The sequence below is a fragment of the Sander lucioperca genome, chromosome 8 (genome assembly GCF_008315115.2).
Source record: "Sander lucioperca isolate FBNREF2018 chromosome 8, SLUC_FBN_1.2, whole genome shotgun sequence".
Classification (NCBI taxonomy): domain Eukaryota; kingdom Metazoa; phylum Chordata; class Actinopteri; order Perciformes; family Percidae; genus Sander; species Sander lucioperca.
The window spans coordinates 33,236,086-33,261,015 of record NC_050180.1 but is presented as its reverse complement, the minus strand read 5'-3'; the positions used below and the strand labels follow the sequence as shown (position 1 = coordinate 33,261,015).

Below are 24,930 nucleotides of genomic sequence, written 5' to 3'. Positions count from 1 at the left end.
CGGACCCTCAGTGACTTCACATTTTTACAATGTTAAGTTTAGACTAAATTTATTAATGTGGACGTTTATCATCGTTTGTTTTTCAGCCGAAGACAAATATTTTCATTTACAACAACAACAACTGTAAAATCAACGTCCAGCCAAGCATATTACCACCGCATTTACAAATAATACCCTTAATGTGTAAATAATCTGAATGGACTTTTGAACGGCATTCACTAACCGAGTTTTACGAGTGGCCTCCAGGCCACAAGGGGCGCGCTAGAACACAGACAGGAAGTCACTCGGAAGTCTTTACCACATGAAGGATGTTTGAATTATTTTGATTATGCGGACTCCTCACCATACTGAAAACTTTCATATTTATGTTATTCACTGTACAACGTGTGCCGGAGTTTACCTTCGAAGTGCTTACTGACATTATGCCAACGACAAACAGAAAGAAGCAGGGGAAGGACACCGCGGTAAGTGATTAATTCACTACAGCTAGCAACACCTGATATGGAAAGTATAGAGCTTCAGGTACTTGTTGTTTACGTGAATATTTCCATTGCATGCACCGGTATATACTTCAGAGTGGAATATTGTACTTTTTACTCCTCTAACATTACATTTAATTGACAGCTTTAATTATTTCACAAATAAAGATTTCACATACAAAAACATGATGACCTTATATAAGATATGTAGCATTATAGATTAAACTATCACCTAACGGTGAATAAAATGTGGTTGGTCTCAGCCTACTACAACATTTACTTTTAGGCATTTCCCACCTTTGTACTTTGTACCGGTGTAACAGCAAACATCTTGAACTTATGCTTTTCTGCACAAATGTATAGCTCTTTCATTCCTAAAAAAAACGTTATATTGTACATGTAATAATATTTTTTACAAACTGTGTTGTCAATTTTTATTCATGCTTCTTGACTTGCCGTACTTTTAATTTTTTGTAATGCATCAAAACATCAAGGCAAATTCCTTGTATGTGAAAACTTACTAGGCATTAAACCTGATTCTGATACATCAGTAATCCAGTAAAAGTGTAACACTCACAGGGCAATGTTTATGCATTAAGTGCTTGCACTTTTGATACTTGATATAATTTGGGTTGGATTTTGATACAGATAAATTAAGTGAGCCAAAAATACATACATAATTTTAATGTTTTAGAGCAGAGATCTTCAACAGGGGGTCCGGGACCCCAAGGGGGTCCTCCAAATTATTGTTAATTTTTTTGAAAGTAAAAAAAAAAAAAAAAAAAAGTCTTAACATGAATACAACATATTATTAGCAAATATAAATCAGCCTATTAAAAAAACAAACAAAAAAAAAACATTGATGATAGGCATACTGGCCTATTTCAATAGCTTAGTATGCTATGCACTAAAAAGGTAGGTATAAAGGCTTTAGGACACCCACATGTTATTGTAGGCCCAGTTTAATATGCAACTTCATTTTATACAATATATGTAGTAGTGGGTCCCTGATCCGTCTTTCTCAGTTAAGGGGTCCTTGGCTTAAAAACTGGTCACAGGCTGAGGCATTCACAGTTATGATGGCTCGGTGTTTTTGTTGTTTCTTGACCCAGGTACAGGGGACCAACGACAGCAGTGTGGTGAGCAAGGTGTCCGCTGCAGCGCAGGGCTACTTCCAGGATGTCTTCCTCCAACACTTTGTGTGCAAAGCGGCCAGAAGAGCCCCGCTCATCAACAGGTCAGCAGGGATCTAGTCTCGCACTGCCAGACCTTCCTCCACAGCGCTGCGGAGGAGGGTCTGGCTAGTCCACACAGCATTCCGGGATGGGAGAAAAACATGCTCTGGTTTATTGGCATTTCTTTAAACCAATCACAATCGTCTCGGACGGTGCTAGGCACCAGACGGAGCCACGGTGCCACTGCAAAATAGCCTCGGGAAGGAACTTGTTTTGGTGGAACATGTGTACGTTCAAAAGTTGGACAGATAGTCTAGCTAGCTGTCTGGATTTACCCTGCAGAGATCTGAGGAGCAGTTAACCATAGTCCTCAGAAACGGCAACACAAAGAAAGAGGAAGGTTTATGGACATCTGGCTGAAATGAGGGACATCTGGCGGAACTTCCAGCGGCACCTGAACAATCCCAGAAATGAAACGTCTTCAATAAAGACTAGCAGGGATCTAAATCATGTCATACTCAATCACTTTATTGTAAACACAAAATACACGCACAGGAGTTGGCCTTGGTTGACAGTGGTGGTTTAATAGATGGACATAATTTATCCAGTGACAAAGAAACACCACGTACAGGAGTCACAGCATTACAATAAGCACAGCTATAGAGGGTGAATGTGTGTTAAACATCACATCTTGAACCATGGGATAATACACAGGGCAGGACTGAAATGACCTAGTAATGTTCCAAAGTACTTACATGTAGGGCTGTGCAATTAATCAAATTTTAATCGCAATTTTGATCGAGAAAAATTATTGTTTTGCACATTACATTTTGCAAGTAAATGCTTATTTTATCTTTTGCTCTGAATGAAAAACAAAAACAGAAACGGTTCAAGTGGGAAAAGTATAAAGGGAAATTTCACAGTTCAAGGTCTTTTAACTGTTATGTTAAAGGTCCTATGACATGCTGTTTTTTTGGATGCTTTTATATAGGCCTTAGTGGTCCCCTAATACTGTATCTGAAGTCTCTTTTATATAGACCTTAGTGGTCCCCTAATACTGTATCTGAAGTCTCTTTTATATAGACCTTAGTGGTCCCCTAATACTGTATCTGAAGTCTCTTTTATATAGACCTTAGTGGTCCCCTAATACTGTATCTGAAGTCTCTTTTATATAGGCCTTAGTGGTCCTCTAATACTGTATCTGAAGTCTCTTTTATATAGACCTTAGTGGTCCCCTAATACTGTATCTGAAGTCTCTTTTATATAGACCTTAGTGGTCCCCTAATACTGTATCTGAAGTCTCTTTTATATAGACCTTAGTGGTCCCCTAATACTGTATCTGAAGTCTCTTTTATATAGACCTTAGTGGTCCCCTAATACTGTATCTGAAGTCTCTTTTATATAGACCTTAGTGGTCCCCTAATACTGTATCTGAAGTCTCTTTTATATAGACCTTAGTGGTCCCCTAATACTGTATCTGAAGTCTCTTTCCTGAAATTCAGCCTTGGTGCAGAATTACAGCCACTAGAGTCAGTCCCACAATGAGCTTTCATTAGGATGTGCCATTTCTGTGTCTGTAGCTTTAAATGCTATTGAGGAGGAGAGAGGGGGGGCAAGGTGGAGGGTGGGGGTGTGGCCTTGACCAGCTGCCATGCTTCACTTGTTTTCAAGCCATGATGTCTCTCTCTTTCTCATGGGTGGGCCAAATTCTCTGGGCGGGCAAAGCAGAGAAAGAGGAGGTAACCTTCCTCCTTATGACATCATAAAGGGAAGATTCCAGATCGGCCCATCTGAGCTTTCATTTTCTCAAAGACAGAGCAGGATACCCAGGGCTCGGTTTACACCTATCACCATTTCTAGCCACTGGGGGACCATAGGCAGGCTGGGGGAACTCATATTAATCTAAAAAACCTCATAAAGTGAAAATTTCATGTCATGGGACCTTTAACTGTTCCACTGTTTTTTTAAGTTCAATAAATGCAACGTCTTTACAAAAGTCAATGATCGTTAAATAATCGTGATTTCAATAGTGACCCAAATAATCGTGATTATGATTTTTTTCCCCATACTCGAGCACCCCTACTTAACATGTACTCCAATTTAATAATGATAGACTAAACAGCAACGAAATCAGGATTTTTATTATGGATTAATTTAAAATATCAGAAAATAGTGAAACATGTCTATCACGGTTTCTTAGAGCTCAATATTACAGTATGCCCCTAAATTGTATACAGTTGTATATGGAAGGTTAAAATAATCTACTCTCCAACAAAAACTTTGTTTGAGTGATCTGATATTGATTCATAAAATTCAGAAATCGATCTTTTAATATATGCCTTTTCACCATGAATGTATAAGTAAAGATTCAGGAAATAATTGGCATTACCCAGACTTGGTATATTATGATAACAATATGTTTTGTACAAATGAAAGTCTTATTATCTGCGTGTTTTAGGGGCTACTATGTGCGCTGGAGAGCCGTGGACCACTGTGTGAGGAGGTTCCTACACATTACTGACAACTGCCCAAAGAGACAGGCAAGTTAGCAGACTATTTTATGTAGAAAGTGGGAAAAGGTTGCATATGTTCCCCTTTTTTCCCTCTGTCATTATCTTCCTTCTTTTTGTTATTAGATTTTGTCTTTGGGCGCAGGGTTCGACTCTGCATATTTTCGCCTCCGCGCAGATGAAGCGCTGGACAGGGCCGTTGTGTTTGAGATCGATTTTCCCGATGTCACTCGCCGCAAGGCTGCCCTGATCAATTCTGATAACACACTGAGGGGGATGTTGGACCCCCATTTGCCTTCTTGTACAGGTTTGTCATTCCTTTCACACATTTCACTGAGATTCAAAGAAGATTGTCTTTGTCATGTGCCATAGAAGTTATGTTAGATTTCAGAAGCGTATGCCTGCCTGTGTGTCTCCAGGGCCTGAATACGTGTCCAGTGGTCGGTACCGTCTGCTAGGGGTGGATGTTAGAGAGGAGTCCCAGGTGGAAGAGGCTCTGAGTGCAGCGGGGCTGGACTGGGCTGCCCCCACCTTAATTCTCTCTGAAGTGGTGCTTACCTACATGGAAACAAAATGGTAAGTACGGCAATTTGGTCTATTTAGGGGACCAGCGGTTGGTGTTGACCCACTGGAAGTCGGTCAAGCCGCCATCACTGTGGTGTTAATTACTGTGATGTAAGTCTGTTGAAAACTTACATGAAAAGATTTGAAAATAAAAAAAATGTAGGGGACCATATCACCCCTTTTGTGTATGCATAATATACAAGCTAGGACTTTAAAATCATGTACTTTGTTCATACATTTTAATGTTAGCTATGATCGTACAGCTCTAATGTTTGTTTGTTACATCTTGTGTGTCTTCCAGGTCGGATGCTGTCATTAGCTGGACGGCAAAGCTCCTGCCACAGTCACTCTTCGTTATGTATGAGCAGATACATCCACTTGATCCCTTCGGTCGGATCATGCAAGATCATTTCCTAAAACTAAATTCGACTCTACATGCCCTTCTACAATACCCGGACACTGCTGCACAGAGGAACCGGTTCCTGGACAAGGCCAGTATGCAGACAACATACAGACCCAATCAATTAATGTTAATGTTTGCTTTACAATAACTTCCTGGTAGAAAACTCCTGTGTCCCGTACGTACAATTGAACGGCGCTGGGCTAACGGGGGACGAGGAACAACTGGATCAACTCTCGTCTCCTTCATCTAAAATGCATGTTTGATGCTTTCTTATGTCAACACTCTCACTGAGGTTTACCTGTCGGGCCACAGACTAAACAAAATGACACCACCCAAACTAGCAGTCAGTCCGACCAGCAAAGAGATGTTCGTAGCGCTAGATTTGGTTTATCAAAGACGCTAGCAAAGCAACACAGCACAGAAAATAAGCACAGCAGAGACGACAGAAAGGCTGGACCTCCATGTTTAACTATATATCTTTAAACGTTACACAGGGTACCCGCAGGTCCTCAAAGTCTTAAAAATGTCTTAAATATAAAATTCGAAAAATAAGGCCTTAAAAGTCTTAAAGTGCTCATATTATGCTCATTTTCAGGTTCATAATTGTATTTAGAGGTTATATCAGATTAAGTTTACATGGTTTAATTTTCAAAAACACCATATTGTTGTTGTACTGCACATTGCTGCAGCTCCTCTTTTCACCCTGTGTGTTGAGCTCTCTGTTTTAGCTACAGAGTGAGACCTCTCACTTCTGTTCCATCTTTGTTGGGAGTCACACATGCTCAGTACCTAGGTAAGGACTACTAGCCAGTCAGAAGCAGAGTATGAGGGTGTGGCCTGACAGTACCTAGGTAAGGACTACTAGCCAGTCAGAAGCAGAGTATGAGGGCGTGCCCTGACAGTACCTAGGTAAGGACTACTAGCCAGTCAGAAGCAGAGTATGAGGGTGTGCCCTGACAGTACCTAGGTAAGGACTATTACTATAAATAATATATAAATATATAAATGTGGTATTAAGTTCAAGTACTTGGTAAACAATTATTTTCATAGCCTAAAATGCTTTCTGATATTCCATTATATCTTACATACTTTTGCCAGTATGTTTATGAAGTTGGTATTCAATTTCATTCTAAATGGTATTAAAAAGGTCTTAGAAAGTCTGAACTTGTGGAAACCTAGGAGTACATTGGTTACAGTTACAGAAATAAACAAGTTTGCCGATTTCACATATCGTGTATGTCGTGATTGTCGTGTTAGCGCGATGTCACCGTGAGTTGGTCTATATACTTATTAGATTAGATTAGATTCAACTTTATTGTCATTGCACAAGTAAGGACAACCAGTACAACGAAATGCAGTTTAGCTTCTAACCAGTACTGCAATCATTAAAGTGCTTTTTCTTTATAGCAGTGCTTAAAAAAGACATAAAACACAGAATGCAGTATGGTCATGTTAGTCCATTATTAAAGTGCATTAGCAAATAAAGTGCATAGAGTTCTGAGAAATCAGACAGCCCATAGTCCATATAATAATAGAGACAGAATGCAGTATGATCATATATAGTGCATTGTTGAGGTGTATTAATAAAATGCATAGTGATCAGAGGTAGTCAGACAGTCCATAGTCCATGTGTAAAATTACTACATCTCATTATTGTTTCTGATTTCTCTGTGTTTTTTTTTTTTTTACGTGATAATGTTTAATCAGATAGTGTCGTGGTGTTTTTGTCTCCAGGGCTGGGAGCAGTGTGTGTGTCTGGATATGAATGACTTCTACTTCGGGCTGGTCCCTGAGGAGGAGAGAGGCAGAGTGGAGAGCCTGGAGCCTTTCGATGAATATGAGGTTAGCTGCTGAAATGGGTTTACATCTTCCTATTTTGTGAACTTGTCTCTCCGCTGTATAAAACCATACTTCCCAGTAATAATAATATTGAACAGGATGACTGTATAGTAGGGCTACACAATATGAGAATGGGAGATATGAGAATGTGAAATATGCCATATGCAATAAACATTGTATAATATCGCGATAAAGATATTACTTGAGCTAAATAAATTAGAACTAGATATTAAAGTGTCCTCAGTTCTGCCTTTCTGCTGCTTTCAGTATTCTGCTAAAATACAACAAATTGCTCGGTGAATTTAAAACAAATACAAGTAAATCATTTCCAACCATCTTTTATTGAACAAATTGAACATTGAATTGAATATAAAAGGCACCACTTAAAAAGAATGACAGGTACATGTTAAAGTGCAGTTTTCTACTGATGCTATCTTTCAAATAGCATAATAAATCTGTCTTTCGCGATATGTCGCCGCCTTTTGCAATGTGTTTATTGCGCCAGTTGATATCTTGTCAACCCTCAGGAATGGCACCAGAAATGTTCCCACTACTTCATCCTTACTGCATCTCGAGGCGCTTTGATGACACAGGCTTTACTCTCGCAAGCTCCAGGTAGCTATCTCTTTATTTATTACCACTGCCCTTTACTTGACTACTGTAACGGTGTCTTTACAGGTCTCCCTAAAAAAATCAATCAGACAGCTGCAGCTGATTCAGAACACTGCTGCTGGAGTCCTCACTAAGTGGATCACATCACTCCAGTTCTGAAGTCTTTGCACTGGCTTCCTGTCCCTCAAAGAATTGATTTCAAAATACTTTTGCTGGTTTATAAATCACTAAATGGTTTAGGGCCGAAATACATTTCTGATCTGGTGCTACACTATGACCCACCCAGATCTTCCAGGTGGTCTGGGACAGGTCTGCTTGTTGTCCCCAGAGTCAGAACTAAACAGGGGGAAGCAGCGTTCAGTTTTTATGCTCCACATATCTGGAACAAACTCCCAGAAAACTGCAGGTCTGCTGCAACTCTCAGTTCTTTTAAATCAAGGCTGAAGACCTTTCTTTTTGATGTTACCTGTCTTTAAATAATTGTTCATTTCTTATACTGCACTGTAAATTTTATTCTCGTATTTTATCTGTTTTTAATTTTTTAATCGTTTTGAACTGCTCTTTAATGTTTTATGTAAAGCACTTTGAATTGCCCTGTTGCTGAAACGTGCTATAGAAATAAAGCTGCCTTACTTTTCAACTAACAAAAAGTATCTTTCGCCCCAGTATCTTCAGTGCCAACCATTTGCCCGTCTTGGAGCCCCACAGCCCTGAGTGTGAGGACCGTACCAGTTAGTATGGAGGGGCTGGGGATGGCTTCCACGTCGGTGAGCCCGGGGCAGGTCCTGCTGACAGGAGGCTCTAGCAGAGGAGGCAGGGGGCCAGCGACTAGGACCCTCCTCTGGGGCCAGAAAGGCTGGAGATCTGTTAGTGTAGAACCATCAGTAGATTTGGGTAAGAGGACTTGCTGCTTCTGATCTGCCATAGCTACTCTTCCTGGGGTCCACACTAGACACACAATACATACCCATTACATCGCAGACATTCCATTACAAGAATATATGTAAAATCACATCAATAGGCAATACACTTATCCACGCCCACATACATACACATGCATGTGTACACCCGCAAACATACACACACACTCGCGCGCGTGCGTACATTTCCCATAAACAAGGGATCAAACTAACTGTCACATTCAGTAACTATCACATTATAAATAACCCACAATCTAAAACCTGAGTAGTAGTCTTAGTGTAGTAGTCTTACACTACATTTAGAGAGAATTTGCAAACAAATTAAAGGTTTAGTTAATCTATAAAAGTTTAGTTTCAGCTTGAATCAGAACTTTTACATTCATGCAGGACTCCTCCCTTTAAATGTATCTCTCAGTCCTAGCAGCACTGATGGTGCGTTCCATTTGTACTCTGAAGTCGGTATTTCCGAGTTCTAAGTTGGAAACACGCCCCCTGAAGTCGGATTTCCGACTTAGGAAGTGGGAGAGCCTCACCGTACCCCGAGCAAGCCGACCTCGAAATCTCACACGGCTGCTCCGTGCGTCAACAGCAGTGAAAGCTGTAGTAACATACAGCTTATTAGCACTTGTGTCTTATTTGTGTCTAATTAAATCTTAAACACAGTACCGTCCAGCTTTTTTCTGTCGCCAGGTTGTAACGCTGTTTGTATGCACGCGTAACGCGTTGCTATAAACTGGTATTGCTAACAATGGCTAACCTGAATAGAGCAAACCCCACAGTGACATCCGACTTGTTTTAATGGAACGCGGAAAACTCAGGTGTGACGGCAATCCCTGCTCCAGCTTCCGACTTCTGAGGTAAATGGAACGCACAACGACCAAGGCATTTGTACAAAATCCTTAGTTAAGAAAAAAACTCAGGAGCAGCACAACTCATTTCACATACGTGAAGAAGGTTCGGGAGACCTTGATGACTTACACAGGAGCATTTAATGAGCACTCAATAGAGGAGACAATTAAGCAGGCAGTACAGTTTAACCACCTTGTGTTATTGTGCAGTTCCGTCCCAACTCTCTGAAGTTCCTGTCCTCCTGAAGGTGGATTTAAACTCATTCTGGAGGCGTTACATTTAGCTGAACCTTTAAGGTTAACAAAGATATAGCAGGCGCCGTAAACACAGATGCTAACGCCTAGTTCAGCCTCTCTCTCTCTCTCTCTCTGGGAAGTAGGCAAAAGTGTGGCAGGCCCGACGACTTCCAAAAGAAGACTAAACAGTCCCTTATCATGCAGCTGTGTACACTCATATTTACATTCACATATTTACACATGAACAGGTTTGGTTATTAGAGACAGGCCGAATCTTCTCGTCCCCTGACCTGTGACCTATGAATGACCTGATGTTGTCTAAGTCTTCCCTTTGTCTCATCATACCACAACTTGGTGTTTCCGGAAATTCCACCACATTTTTCTTCTAGTCGTATTATCAAACTTGCAAGTAAAGTGTGACCACGTGAGCCTCCAGTGTGAACAGTTGGGTTGCTGTGTTGCCAGGTGTTCGACTCCACCACACCGCTACCTCTCTTCCTGGAGGAGGTGTGGTGGTATACGGGGGTCGCTCATCTCCACTCAACCCAATCAGAGGCCTTTTCAGAGTAACCCTGGACACCCGCGGCCCCCCTGTTCCACTCGACTCAGAGGACCGAGACACTGTGAAACTTTGTGTGGAGCAGATGGACTGTACGGGGGAACCACCAGCGCCAAGATGGAGGCACACTACTACTGCTGTCAGTCACAAAGGTGAGATGAAGTAGGAATTCCTTTCGTTCTTTTACTTCCTTACAGGGTACCCGTGAGGTCTTTACCTGATGTAGGTCTAAGACCGAAACGTATTTCTCTAAATAAATTCTTGCTTGCGTAATGGTCAGTGTGCGGGACTTTCTCTAAGCTTTTGATCTGCTACTTTTGATCATATCCTACGCACCTGCCCGACAAAAGAGGTGTGCAAAAAAGCTTTCTTACGTTACCCGTGAGGTCTTAAAAGTATTTTTTTAAAGATTATTTTTTTGGGCTTTTCTGCCTTTAATGGACAGGACAGGTGAGAAAGGGGATAGAGAGGGGGAAGACATGCAGGAAATCATCACAGGTCGGAGTCAAACCCTGGACCTCTGCGTCGAGGCATAAACCTCTAAATATATGTGTGCCTGCTCTACCCACTGAGCCAGCCCGGCCACAAAAGTATTTTTTTTTAAAGTCTTGTTTTTTTTAATATTCTAAAAATAAGGCCTTTAAAAGTTTTGATAATTCGTTTACAAAGGTCTTACATTTTTTCTTGTCCTTTGGTATGATTAAATCAATGCCGTAATGTCATAAATAAATGTTTTTGTCTGAGTAACGTTCAAATTTACTTTATTTTGTATTTTTAGTTTCATAGCATAGGAGCTCTAAATGCGACAAATATTTTATCCACTTTATGTTATTGGAATTACAAACACACTTCACAGAAATGTTTTATTAAATTCAGGTAACGTTACTCGCTAAATACTTCTATTCCAGGGCTTAAAATCCATAATGATTTTCCATTATTTGGCCATAAAGTTGGCATTAAATTTCATCCCAGGTGGTATTAACAAGGTTTTAAAAAGTCTTGAATTTAACTTGGAGAACCCTGAGGGTTACCCTGTACTTACTTATTATACCATAAAGCTCTCTCGTTTGTTTTGCAGGTAAAGACTTTCTGATTGTGTTTGGTGGAAAGAATGAATCTGAGGCAGCTCTGGGTGACGGCTACTTCCTGTGTCCAGACCAGCAGCACTGGACTGAGGTCAGTCCCTATTCATGTACAGCGGTCAGCATAAGTGAATAGACCCATGCTAAAGTTGACTAAAAATAGGAATGAAAAAATCGTCTTTTGGAAATTGATCTTAATGCCTTAATTAAAAAAAATCAAACCTTTTAAGGACACCAATTTTCTAGAGGCAGGCATGGTTTTATTTCAGTTAGCCTAATAGCTGGTTTGATTTGCATTGAGAGATGATTTTATGGAAAGTACCCCATGCCAATCTCTAGGTATGGTGAAGGGGATGTGATGATGTGGGGCTATTTTAATTCCAAAGGCCAAGGGAACTTTATCAGGATGCATAGTATCCTGGATCCATGAAATAACTGGCCTTTAAAAATAAAAATCTGCCTGCCTCTATGGGAATTTAACATAGGGGTATGTATAATTATGGCCCCTGTATTTTAAGGAAGAACATTTATTTATTTACGATATATTATTCATTCACACAGAAAATTGGTGTCCTTAAAGGTTGGATTTTTCCTATTCCCAATTTCCAAAATATGATTTTTTTATTCCTCTTTTTAGTCAACTTTAGCATGGGTGTATTCACTTATGCTTAGCACTGTATATTTATAAATAGGTGCTGCTAGCACTTAGATTATCTTGTTATCTCTCCACTTTAAATTACATTGAACAGGTTTGTAACTAAGTGGCACTTTCGAGCGACTTAAGAGAATTTGTGGCATTCACCAGCTTTCTTGTACTTCTCGTATTTTGAATTTGGACAGGTGGTCCAGACCTGTCGTACGAGTCAAAAAAAAACTGTAGACAGCGCGCATTGTCACTGCGAACTGTCTGGGGTTTTATACTGATTGCGGTCAGAGCAGCTCAAAGAACAGACTTCTTCTCTCCTGTAGCCAATCATTGCAACACGAAAATCTCAGACGATTTTAAGATTTTAAGCCCGGTTCACACCGCGCCGACCGGGCTGAACGCACGAAGCATGAAACAGCCATTAGGAGAGGAATGGGGCGCACACTCTTACTGGGTGAAAACTAAAATGTTCTCTTGCATGAGTCTCAGTGTGTGTATGTATGTTATTTACAGATCCCGGTAGAGGGCTCAGCACCGGTGGCCCGCCATACCCACTCAGCATGTTCATATCAGGGAGGTGTGGTGGTGTTTGGAGGACTGGACCGAAGGGGATTACCACTGGGAGACACCGCACTGTTAAGGCCAACGGACAGAGGCTTCTCCTGGGAAAGAATAGAGGTGCAGCCCCCTCCTGTTCCCAGGTCTGTTGTGTTTCTAAGCTTTCACGTCATTCAATTTTTTAATACCACGGTTTCCGCGGGGTCTTAAAAAAGTCTTAAAAGGCTGAAAATTTCTAAATCGAAATTTGTACGCCTTTAAAAAGCCTTAAATTTGTGTTCTTGGTCGTAAATGATTTTAAACAGGTACAAATGTTCTCATTGAAATGTTCCCACAGCCCTTTACAGTGTTTGTTGTTTTTGTTTCCATGGTGGTGTTGTTCTTTCTTTCGCTAAACCAAATATAATTTGTTGTATTATGACTACAAATGAGACCAAAATGCAACTTATATTGCAGCCGAGTGCAAGGCTGCGCGAGTCTCTTTCAGAAGGGATTTCATTCTTCAGCTATAGGGAAGCGCAAGTTTGCCTGCCCATGTTTCTGGACTATGACATTGACGGGGTTTTTTTGTTTCTGTTTTTTATGTCATGATATAGGTCTTAAATTTCATTTAAAAAGGTCTTAAGAATTCTTAAATTTGACTTGGTGAAAGCTGCAGAATCCCTGAAAACAAAACCATGTTGTCAAGTGTCTATGTTAGAAAACCACCCTCTTATTTGCGTTGTTTCAGGTACTCTCATTCTGCCCATGTGATTGGTGAAAAGCTGCTTGTGGTTGGTGGAGTATGGCTGCATTCAGATGGTGTACCAGGTGTCGTCATGATCAACCTCACCACGCGCAGCAGTGTGGAGTTCAGCCTGGACACGGTCAGTTTACATACATATAGTCCTGCTTTGCCAGACCCTCCTCCAAAGCGCACTGGAGGAGAGTCTGGCTACTCCACATAGCATTCGGGGACGGGAGGAAAACATGCTCGGGTTTAATGGCATTTCTTTAAACCAATCACAATCGTCTTGGGCGGTGCTAAGCACCGGAGAAAAAATGCGGTGCCGCTGCAAAATAGCCTCGGGAAGGAACTTGTTTTGGTGGAACGTGTACGTTTAAACGTTCAGGTTGTAGGAGTCTGGGTTTGTTGGCTGAAAAGTGGCATCAAGTGCCAAGTGCAATGCATTTTTCTTTGATCATGTAGCCTCAGGTTGGGTAAGATCTATTAAAGGTCCCATGACATGAAATTTTCACTTTATGAGGTTTTTTAACATTAATATGAGTTCCCCCAGCCTGCCTATGGTCCCCCAGAGGCTAGAAATGGTGATAGGTGTAAACCGAGCCCTGGGTATCCTGCTCTGTCTTTGAGAAAATGAAAGCTCAGATGGGCCAATCTGGAATCTTCCCTTTATGATGTCATAAGGAGAAAGGTTACCTCCCCTTTCTCTGCTTTGCCCGCCCAGAGAATTTGGCCCACCCATGAGAGAGAGAGAGACATCATGGCTCGAAAACAAGTGAAGCATGGCAGTTGGTCAAGGCCACACCCCCCCCCTCCACCTTGCCCCCCCTCTCTCCTCCTCAATAGCATTTAAAGCTACAGACACAGAAATGGTACATCCTAAGGAAAGCTCATTGTGGGACTGGCTCTAGTGGCTGTAATTCTGCACCAAGGCTGAATTTCAGGAAAGAGACTTCAGATACAGTATTAGAGGACCACTAAGGTCTATATAAAAGAGACTTCAGATACAGTATTAGAGGACCACTAAGGTCTATATAAAAGAGACTTCAGATACAGTATTAGGGGACCACTAAGGTCTATATAAAAGAGACTTCAGATACAGTATTAGGGGACCACTAAGGCCTATATAAAAGAGACTTCAGATACAGTATTAGGGGACCACTAAGGTCTATATAAAAGAGACTTCAGATACAGTATTAGGGGACCACTAAGGTCTATATAAAAGAGACTTCAGATACAGTATTAGGGGACCACTAAGGTCTATATAAAAGATACTTCAGATACAGTATTAGGGGACCACTAAGGTCTATATAAAAGAGACTTCAGATACAGTATTAGGGGACCACTAAGGTCTATATAAAAGATACTTCAGATACAGTATTAGGGGACCACTAAGGTCTATATAAAAGAGACTTCAGATACAGTATTAGGGGACCACTAAGGTCTATATAAAAGAGACTTCAGATACAGTATTAGAGGACCACTAAGGTCTATATAAAAGAGACTTCAGATACAGTATTAGGGGACCACTAAGGTCTATATAAAAGAGACTTCAGATACAGTATTAGAGGACCACTAAGGTCTATATAAAAGCATCCAAAAAGCAGCATGTCATAGGACCTTTAAACAAGATACTGTCTGATAAATCTCTGTGTTCTGCCATCTCTAGACATCGGTGCCCTGGCCTCTGATGCTCCACTCATTCTGCTCTGAGCTGACGGACTCAGAGGAGCCAGAGCTGCTCCTGATAGGCGGGGGAGGAAACTGTTTCTCTTTTGGGACTCACTTCAACCTTCAGCCTGTCACTGTGGACCTCAGACCTGCGCTGGGATGAAGTAAAGTGTTTCTATGAAACTGTTAAGCCACTCAAATCAATGACTTAAACTGTGGCAGTCCGAACTCCAACCATCAGCCATCTCAGACAGGATGAAATGGATAAACTTGAACTATTTGGGACAGTTTGAATAGAGCTTACTTCTCCAGACACGTGTTATTGTTACTGAGCCCTGACGTGTGTTATGTCTAAGTAAAGCGTGATTTATGCTTCTGCGTTAAATCGACGCCGTGGGTATGTACGTAGGTACGTGGAGACACGGACCCTACGCTATAGCCTCACGTGCAGCTCTTGAAAAATGTAACTACACGTCCCTCGGCCGTGGCTTGGTAGCGTTGCATTTCCCCCGACTCATTTTCCTGGTTCTCCTTCTCCATAAACAACATGAGATCAAGGAGAGGGTTAACTTTTCCTGCTACAGATTTCCCACCGTGGTCAGAAAGAACAGGGGAGACTGCTATTCTCTTAGAGATTGACGCACACACCAACACACAGGTATAAACTTCAGGCCACTTACGTAGGCTACGGCGAAAGCTCTGCGTGGAGCCTCCACAGAACCATAAATCACGCTTAAGAAGTATACAAGGGCACAAAAGGTTCGAAAGACATTAAACAACTCATGTTTGGAAAATCCAAAGAAATGTCTTCAGTCTGCTTTTACTGGGCAGGTTTTTTATTCGTGAGACCACAGTTCAAAATCACAAAATAGTCAAATAAAATCATAGTCCAATATCGACTTTTTTTCGTTTTGGATGGATTGTTAAATCATTCAGTGAAGCGCCTAAAAGACTGGACCGTAGGACTGACGGCGCCCCAGTCACCCGGCTTGCGGTATTCCCCCTTCTCCAGGAAGTACTGGCGTCCACGGTAGTTGGGGTGCTCGTAGAAAACCCACCAGCCGTCGAAGATCTTACAGGAGTTGACCTCCCTCCAGCGGAACTTCTCCAGGAGAGAGGGACAATCCTCTGTGGCCTCGAAGGCCTGGCCCCCGAAGTCTGCCTTCTCATACAGCTGCATCTTGTACAGGGCCCCACTGGTCTGGAAGGTGACGGGAGGAAGGGGGGGAGATGGTAGGGGTATGGGAGCAGGTGACAGGGGGGTTAGAGTGGAAGATAGGGGGAGAGTGGTTGTTTCGGGTCGGGAAGGAATAGAGAAGGAATGTGGCGTAAGAGAAAAGGGGAAGGGGGGGATATATAGGGAGATGAGATTTGCATCCAACGAACGGAAAATATGTTTGTAGCACTGCATATATCAGTGGTAGGATCAGGCATCGAGAACCGGTTCTGACTTGGAATCGTTTCAAAAATCACGATTTCAATGGAACCGTTTTTTTTTTTTTTTTTTTTTTTTTTTATGGAATCGTTTTGAATCCGAACATCGGTACCAAATTTAACACGCGCAAGTTTTGGTTTCCGTAGCAGCCATCGTACTTCTAGGTGCTTGTTGTGTTGCAGCCATGGAGCACAGTAAGCGGTGCTTTAAAGTAGGGCTGCACGATATGAGGAAAATGTCAAATTGCGATTATTTTGACTGGTGTTGCGATTCCGATATGATTCAGGATATTGGAGGGAATGATAAATTTTTTGGATCTTCATTCTCATTTTCATTGAAACACAAATAAAAATGTTTTATGGTCATGTAGTGTGATTTTTACAAGAATCTGTATCAGTATACAGTATACAGTATCTGTATAATCGGTTTGTAGGATAGGATTTGTAGGCCGGGACGTCTCTGCCGCCCCACAATACTTCGTTCAGAATGGTTAGTCACATATTTTGTAACAAATATTGCGCCCCACCCTGAGATTTGGATATTGCACAAGTCCATATTGCGATTTCCATAAAATTGCGATTAATTGTGCAGCCCTGCTTTAAAGTCTGGGTTTATTTTACATTGAAAAAGCCTGGTCAAACTGTAAATCACCATTGACTCAAAATAAAATGTTCATCTTATCTGTGAAATAAGCAGGTGACCCGTTTCAACTCCAACCCTCAAAGAATCAGAAATCGACAATCGATAAGAACCGGAATCGAAAGAAAGAATTGGAATCAGAATTGTTGTAAATCAATCAGTGGTTCCTAAATTGGGGTGGGGGCGTAGTTATAACGAAGGGCGTGGCGCTCTAAATAGAAATAAATAACGCATGGTTCTGCTGCACTTCTAGCAAAGCATGGACAAGTTTGTAAGGACTGCCAGTTAAAACGTAAAGCAGATGATGAAGCTACACCAAACACCACAACTACCAAAAAAAAGACAAGAAAATGCGTCGTGGTGACCACAATTCCATCTAAGGCTACATTCACATTGCTATGTTTTGGTTTTTAAGCGGAGTTTTGAGCCAAAAGCGATCTCCATGCACACAAGGGTTTGTAGCTCCAGTAGAAGAACTAATCTCTGTTTAAAGGACAATTCCGGCGCAAAATCAACCTAGGGGTTAATAACATATGTGTACCGAGTCGACCGTTCTCTGGGATATGTTTTCATTATAATCGAATGTGACCAGTTTTATCGCAAACCGCTGATTAGCTTATAACGCTAGTCAACGAGGCAGAGGGTAAAGTAAAAAGAAATCGCTATTTCTATACCACTAACAAGGCTCAAAATAGCACCACACTTCCACGGTAGCATAATGAGGGTCCCTTCATGTAAACCGAAGCATTGACAACTTTGTAAGCGTACAGACAGTTTATTAAAAAGATAGATTATAAAGACAGTACGGTTCACGTATATAGGTAGGCGCCATCTTTGGAAAACAGTCACAACCAGTCGAATGACGAACGCCGTGCAACCAGGAACCAGTAACATAGCTCAAGTAGGGCGTTCGTGGTTCGACTGGTACTCCGCCCGTTGCTGGTAGTTGCCATGATAATGTTAGTACCTATAAGACCCTATCAGGCGGCGAAACGTTGGCGTCAGTGTCGGCGTGGCCAAAGGTCTCCATTTGCCGCCATTGAGAGTGCAACACAACCCCGCAGATTCCAAACCAAAACGGGTCAGAAGTGTTTTCAAATGTCTCCGGTTTAGAGGCTTTGAAACACCAGAGCAGGGGGAATGAGCGGGGGAAATATAGCAAAAGATATTTGTTTTTAAATCAAAACGTAGCAATGTAGTCAAGTTTGGGAACCGGTGGCATATAGAGTTGGGCTCATCATTATTATTTTAATTTTATTTACCTTTATTTAACCAGGAAGATACTCATTGAGATTAAAAATCTCTTTTTCAAGAGTGGCCAAGACAGGCAGCAGTACAACCACACATACACACACAAAATACACAAAAATGCTAACAACTGAAACAGCAAATCCCTCAAAGTCAACCACAATCCTAAACACATCAGTCAAAACATCTACAGCCAGATGTGGCTGCCTCCAAGTCAATCACCATCCTCTTAAAAGCGACCAATGAGAACAGCTCAGTAAGTTTCATGGACTTCTGTAACTTGTTCCATGTAGAGGGAGCGGCAAACTTAAAGGCATTTTTTCCCAGCTCAGTTCTAACCTTTGGAACAGACAGAAGGAAAAGATCCTGGGAACAAAGCTTGTAAGTCCCAATACTATTTACACTGATATAGGTCAGAAGGTAGGATGGAAGGAGACCTAAAATAGCCTTGGATATGAAGCTATGCCGGTGTTGAAGTCTCCTCCGTGTTGATAGAGAAGGCCATCCAACACGTTCATACAGTTCACAATGGTGAGTGAGGGATCCACCACATCAATTACATAACTGGCTTCCCATCACCATCTCTTCTGTTTTGCTGCCCTTTTTTAAATAGCGCAAAACTGTTAACATGCAGCTCGTCCAAACTAGATAGATTTTTGCATTAAAGTGGTGTCCCTGAATCTGCCTGCAGGCTGTGGGTCAGCTGGGCCAAAGCCCGATCATACAAATGGACCGAGCCACGTGTTGGTCTTCATCGACAAAGCCCTGCAGTCACTGGTAGCATCGACACCATAGCATGACCTCTGTGATGTGCCCATCAGTTAGTTTGTACTCTCCCCTGCACTCACTGTGGCTTTTATCAGCGCACCTTTTTGTGATTTAACAATCTTTTATTTTTTATGTTTTTAACAAAATACAAAACATACAACTCGCAACATGAACACATGCCCTGCTACGCCATGAACTACTACAACTACTGTTTCTAGTCATAGTTCCATTATCTTTATTGTGACTATAATCGCCACTGTTCATCACACCCCCAACCGGCACCGTCAGACACCGCCTACCAAGAGCCTGGGTCTGTCCCAGGTTTCTCCCTAAAAGGAAGTTTTTCCCCGCCACTAAATGCTTGCTCTTGGGGGAATTACTGGAATGGTTGGGTCTTTGTAAATTATAGAGTGTGGTCTAGATCTACTCTATCTGTAAAGTGTCTTGAGATAACCCTTATTATGTTATGTTATGATTTGATACTATAAATAAAATTGAATTGAATTGAATCACCCCCCCCCCCCGCCCCCCCCCACCCTTTGTCATCAAGACAAAAATTAAGAAAAGATGACACAATTACTTCAGTAGCACTTACATACAACAGCATAATAAGAAAATAGACACACTGTAAACCAAATAAACATATGTATAAATGACAACACCATAAGCCCATCATAGACGTCTCTCCCCAGCACAAAGCTTCTTAGGAGCCTTCCAGAAAGTTCAACTACCTTCCACATTTTCTAGTGTCGACATCCAATCTGGCAAACCGTTTATATGACATCTTTTCAAAGACCGCCACCCCTAGCCATCTCACAAGCTACTCCTGGATTGACGGCACCCCTTCATTCCTCCATCCTCTTAAAATAATCTGTCTGGCTATCATCAAACTAGTCTGGACCCAGCTTCTTATATGCTTATCCATCCCGTTTAGGATTGACCCATCTCCCAGAACAAATCATCTTGGGCTGAATGGAACCTGGGTCCCTGCAATCCCACATAGGTTATCATGTATCCCAGTCCAAAATTCCTGGACCCTATCGCAGGTCCATAGGACAGTGCACCTCACTTCTGACTGTCACGAACCTCGAGTTAATAACTCACAAAGTCCCTCTGCTTCACAGCTGAGGACAAATCCTACTAGGAATCACATTGTCACAGGTTAGTGGTTAATTAAGAGATCTGCACGCAATGTTCAGCACATTCATATTGGATTATGTGTACTTTGTCCACAGTAGAGGGTGACAATTTTTCCGGACTCCCGCAGGTCACGGTATTCCTGCTGGAGTCCTGCGGTACGGGAGTCAATTTCACGGACGGAATACAGCATAGAAATTAACGGGAGCAGGACGGAGCCGGAGTTTAAATAAAAAAATAGCGCTGCAATAGGTGAGTGCGCCAAAAGATTGCGAGGCATTCCTAGGCTACTTAGTATGCGGAAGGCAGCGATTCTTCTAACCTACCCTAAATCGATAAATGGGTGTTTTGAGTGTGAGAAGATCTCCGTTAGGAATTACGTAATGAAATCGCCTAGGCCTGCAGGTAATGCATGTAGACAGTAGTGTAGCCTAAATTTCCGAGGCAACCTCAGTGATTTGACTGCAATTAACCAAACATGCTACAGGGGGGCAACAGAGTCTGATAACTTCAGACAACATAGGGAACGAAACGGGAGCGGGACGGGATTTCGGAGTCTTTCTCTCGGGATTTTGCAGGACAGGAGTATTTTCGTGGGCTCAGGATGGGATGGGAGCGACAATTGATTCCCGTGTCACCCTCTAGTCCACAGCAATACCACCAATCGGAGAGGAAATGCCGTAAACATATTCTTTGTAAATCTTTACAATTATTCCCCAAAAGAACCAAGCAGGCCTGCCTTGTTGCACGATCCAAAGAGAGAGGATCCAGTCTAGTGGTAGAGTAAAAAGTGGAGTAAATATACAAAGTGGCACAAAATGAAAATACTCAAGTAAAATAAAAGTATGTCAAGGTTTTTACTGTACAGCAGATCAGATCACAGGCGATGGCTGACTTACAAAGTGGACCAACTTGCAGGAGCTGAGTCTGTCGTTGAGGCCCATCCAGCGCTGGTACTCGGGGTACTCCCCCCTGGTCAGGACGTACTGGTAGCCCATGTAGTTGGGCCGTTCATACACCACCCAGGCCCCACTCTCCACCCGGATGGAGTTGCAGCGGCTCAGGTATGCGTGGAAGTCCGAGCAGTCGCTGTCGCACTCATAGCGACGGCCCTGGAAGTTCTTGTCCTCGTAGAAGACAATCTGGGGGGTGGGGGGCAACACATGGGTGTCTTTAGCTTTTATCAAGATCACATCACAGACTGTCAAAGTTTAGTCAGGATACTGTTTTTTTTTTTTTTTTATATGCTATCAAATTTAATAAAACATCCAAAATTCAATGAAAGTAGAGATCTAATCCTTAATTTTACTTGCGAAGAGCGTGGTATGGAACCATTTATGTTATTTTTTGAAAATTTGCTTGAAAAAAAAAAAACCTAAATTCTGATGTTGAAACTTTCAAAATGGGTCAAATTTCACCCGAAGACAACCGGAGGGTTAACTTAATCGCCAACTATTTTGATAATCAATTAATCGGTTTGAGTTATTTTCTATGAAAGAATAAGAATGGAACAAAGGAAAAAATCCTGCACTCTGCTCTTGCTATGGCATCAACATTTATTTATCTACACTTTATTTACCGAAACGTTGGTTTAGAGCAGACTGCAGGATTTTTTTCTTCTGTTGCAAGTTAGTGATAGTTGTTTCTTCACGAAAGAATAAGTAAAACTTCTCTGATTCCAGCTCCTTAAATGTGAATATTTTCTAGTTTTCTTCTCTCCTCTGAGAAAGTAAACTGAATAACTTTGAGTTGAGGCAAAACAAGACATTTGAGGATGTCATCTTGGGCTTTGGGAAACACTGATCGACTTTTTTTTTTTTTTTTTTTTTTTTTTACCATTTTCTGACATTTTATAGACCAAACAACTAATCAATTATTCCACAAAATAATCAAAAGATGAATCGACTATTAAAGGTCCCATGGCATGAAAATGTCACTTTATGAGGTTTTTAACATTAATATGAGTTCCCCCAGCCTGCCTATGGTCCCCCAGTGGCTAGAAATGGTGATAGGTGTAAACCGAGCCCTGGGTATCCTGCTCTGTCTTTGAGAAAATGAAAGCTCAGATGGGCCAATCTGGAATCTTCCCTTTATGATGTCATAAGGAGAAAGGTTACCTCCCCTTTCTCTGCTTTGCCCGCCCAGAGAATTTGGCCCACCCATGAGAGAGAGAGAGAGACATCATGGCTTGAAAATGAGCGAAGCATGGCAGTTGGTCAAGGCCACACCCCCACCCTCCACCTTGCCCCCCCCTCTCTCCTCCTCAATAGCATTTAAAACTACAGACACAGAAATGGTACATCCTAAGGAAAGCTCATTGTGGGACTGGCTCTAGTGGCTGTAATTCTGCACCAAGGCTGAATTTCAGGAAAGAGACTTCAGATACAGTATTAGAGGACCACTAAGGTCTATATAAAGAGACTTCAGATACAGTATTAGAGGACCACTAAGGTCTATATAAAGAGACTTCAGATACAGTATTAGGGGACCACTAAGGTCTATATAAAAGAGACTTCAGATACAGTATTAGAGGACCACTAAGGTCTATATAAAGAGACTTCAGATACAGTATTAGGGGACCACTAAGGTCTATATAAAAGAGACTTCAGATACAGTATTAGGGGACCACTAAGGTCTATATAAAAGAGACTTCAGATACAGTATTAGGGGACCACTAAGGTCTATATAAAAGAGACTTCAGATACAGTATTAGGGGACCACTAAGGTCTATATAAAGAGACTTCAGATACAGTATTAGGGGACCACTAAGGCCTATATAAAAGAGACTTCAGATACAGTATTAGGGGACCACTAAGGTCTATATAAAAGAGACTTCAGATACAGTATTAGGGGACCACTAAGGTCTATATAAAAGAGACTTCAGATACAGTATTAGGGGACCACTAAGGTCTATATAAAAGAGACTTCAGATACAGTATTAGGGGACCACTAAGGTCTATATAAAAGAGACTTCAGATACAGTATTAGGGACCACTAAGGTCTATATAAAAGAGACTTCAGATACAGTATTAGGGGACCACTAAGGTCTATATAAAGAGACTTCAGATACAGTATTAGGGGACCACTAAGGCCTATATAAAAGAGACTTCAGATACAGTATTAGGGGACCACTAAGGCCTATATAAAAGAGACTTCAGATACAGTATTAGGGGACCACTAAGGCCTATATAAAAGAGACTTCAGATACAGTATTAGGGGACCACTAAGGTCTATATAAAAGAGACTTCAGATACAGTATTAGAGGACCACTAAGGCCTATATAAAAGAGACTTCAGATACAGTATTAGGGGACCACTAAGGTCTATATAAAGAGACTTCAGATACAGTATTAGGGGACCACTAAGGTCTATATAAAAGAGACTTCGGATACAGTATTAGGGGACCACTAAGGTCTATATAAAAGAGACTTCAGATACAGTATTAGAGGACCACTAAGGCCTATATAAAAGAGACTTCAGATACAGTATTAGAGGACCACTAAGGTCTATATAAAGAGACTTCAGATACAGTATTAGGGGACCACTAAGGCCTATATAAAAGAGACTTCAGATACAGTATTAGGGGACCACTAAGGCCTATATAAAAGAGACTTCAGATACAGTATTAGGGGACCACTAAGGTCTATATAAAAGAGACTTCAGATACAGTATTAGAGGACCACTAAGGCCTATATAAAAGAGACTTCAGATACAGTATTAGGGGACCACTAAGGTCTATATAAAGAGACTTCAGATACAGTATTAGGGGACCACTAAGGTCTATATAAAAGAGACTTCAGATACAGTATTAGGGGACCACTAAGGTCTATATAAAAGAGACTTCAGATACAGTATTAGAGGACCACTAAGGCCTATATAAAAGAGACTTCAGATACAGTATTAGGGGACCACTAAGGTCTATATAAAAGCATCCAAAAAGCAGCATGTCATAGGACCTTTAAAATCACTGAGTTGCTGCCCTAGTATTTCCAATTGACTGTCACTGTTTTATCACACAGACTTTACAAAAAGCTTTTCTGACTTTGCAAAGCATTCTTTTGGCAATGTTTCTTTAAGTAAACGGTGCAGCTTTAACCTCTAGCTGACTAAAGGCATCGACACCTAGTACTACCAGGCCGCTCAGCAACACTTGCCTCACCTGTAAACCAAATTAAAAACAGCTTCAAACCCCAATAATCCCTGCAGAGAGGGTCACCCATACAGCTTCACCCACACGTTCATACTTAACCTCCATGCCACAGTGTTACCTGACTCTACGTCAATGCCAGTCCCATTTTCTCTTAACTCACCCTGCCCATCTTGGATATAATGTGTGGGATAGCCTCGGTGGTGATAAGTGAGAGTGGCGTTGGTTTGCCCCCTTAGGTCTCGATGTTTGCTCTGGCCTCTCACCAGTCCCTTTTTATATCCCCGCTTTCCCCCCCACACGTTTATAAACAGCAACAGTGGAAGCAAAAAAAAAAAAAAAGGGGGAACAATCGCTTTGTCATGAAAATGAGATCCAAAAATTGAGTCAGTGATTCTAGTGCTATTCAGTTTTTCCAGAAAAGCGAGGAAGGATTACGGCCATAATGGCCAGGCATGGTTAGTGTCCATTCACCCCACTTCTCTACTGGCTGGTTCCAGTGCCCACACACACACACACACACACACACACACACACACACACACACACACACACACGCTCTCGCACCACGTTACACATGCCAGTTCCACCAGCTTGCCCCCACCAGGTGAGGACCTGCCAACTCATGACTTCTTTCTGCATTATGGATGAATCCAGACAGAGCAGTGTTCACTGGTGGAGGAAGTATTCAGATCCTTTAGTTAAGTAAAAACAGTGGTGGAATGTAACT

The 24,930-nt window shown here is 41.6% G+C and overlaps 2 protein-coding genes across 3 annotated transcripts; one reads left to right on the top strand and one right to left on the bottom strand.

Moving 5' to 3' along the window:
* Positions 1 to 71: 71 nt before the first annotated feature.
* lcmt2 (leucine carboxyl methyltransferase 2) lies at positions 72 to 15,206 on the top strand. 2 transcript variants are annotated; one of them, XM_031296474.2, is made up of 14 exons: positions 72 to 464; positions 1,592 to 1,716; positions 4,113 to 4,194; positions 4,291 to 4,471; positions 4,584 to 4,740; positions 5,030 to 5,219; positions 6,866 to 6,973; positions 7,498 to 7,585; positions 8,258 to 8,476; positions 10,053 to 10,298; positions 11,225 to 11,322; positions 12,388 to 12,575; positions 13,163 to 13,298; positions 14,826 to 15,206. In XM_031296474.2, exons 1-14 carry the CDS (start codon positions 366 to 368, stop codon positions 14,988 to 14,990), a joined length of 2,082 nt encoding a protein of 693 aa, XP_031152334.1. In that variant the 5' UTR covers positions 72 to 365; the 3' UTR covers positions 14,991 to 15,206. The 2 variants fall into 2 exon arrangements, with proteins under 2 accessions (XP_031152334.1, XP_031152251.1); XM_031296391.2 differs by having other exon boundaries at positions 8,249 to 8,476.
* A 439-nt stretch (positions 15,207 to 15,645) lies between these two features.
* Positions 15,646 to 24,543, bottom strand: crygs2 (crystallin, gamma S2). The gene is made up of 3 exons (XM_031296770.2): positions 24,364 to 24,543; positions 20,954 to 21,196; positions 15,646 to 16,028 (listed from the first exon to the last, which is right to left on the bottom strand). Exons 1-3 carry the CDS (start codon positions 24,370 to 24,372, stop codon positions 15,756 to 15,758), a joined length of 525 nt encoding a protein of 174 aa, XP_031152630.1. The 5' UTR covers positions 24,373 to 24,543; the 3' UTR covers positions 15,646 to 15,755.
* Positions 24,544 to 24,930: the final 387 nt, after the last annotated feature.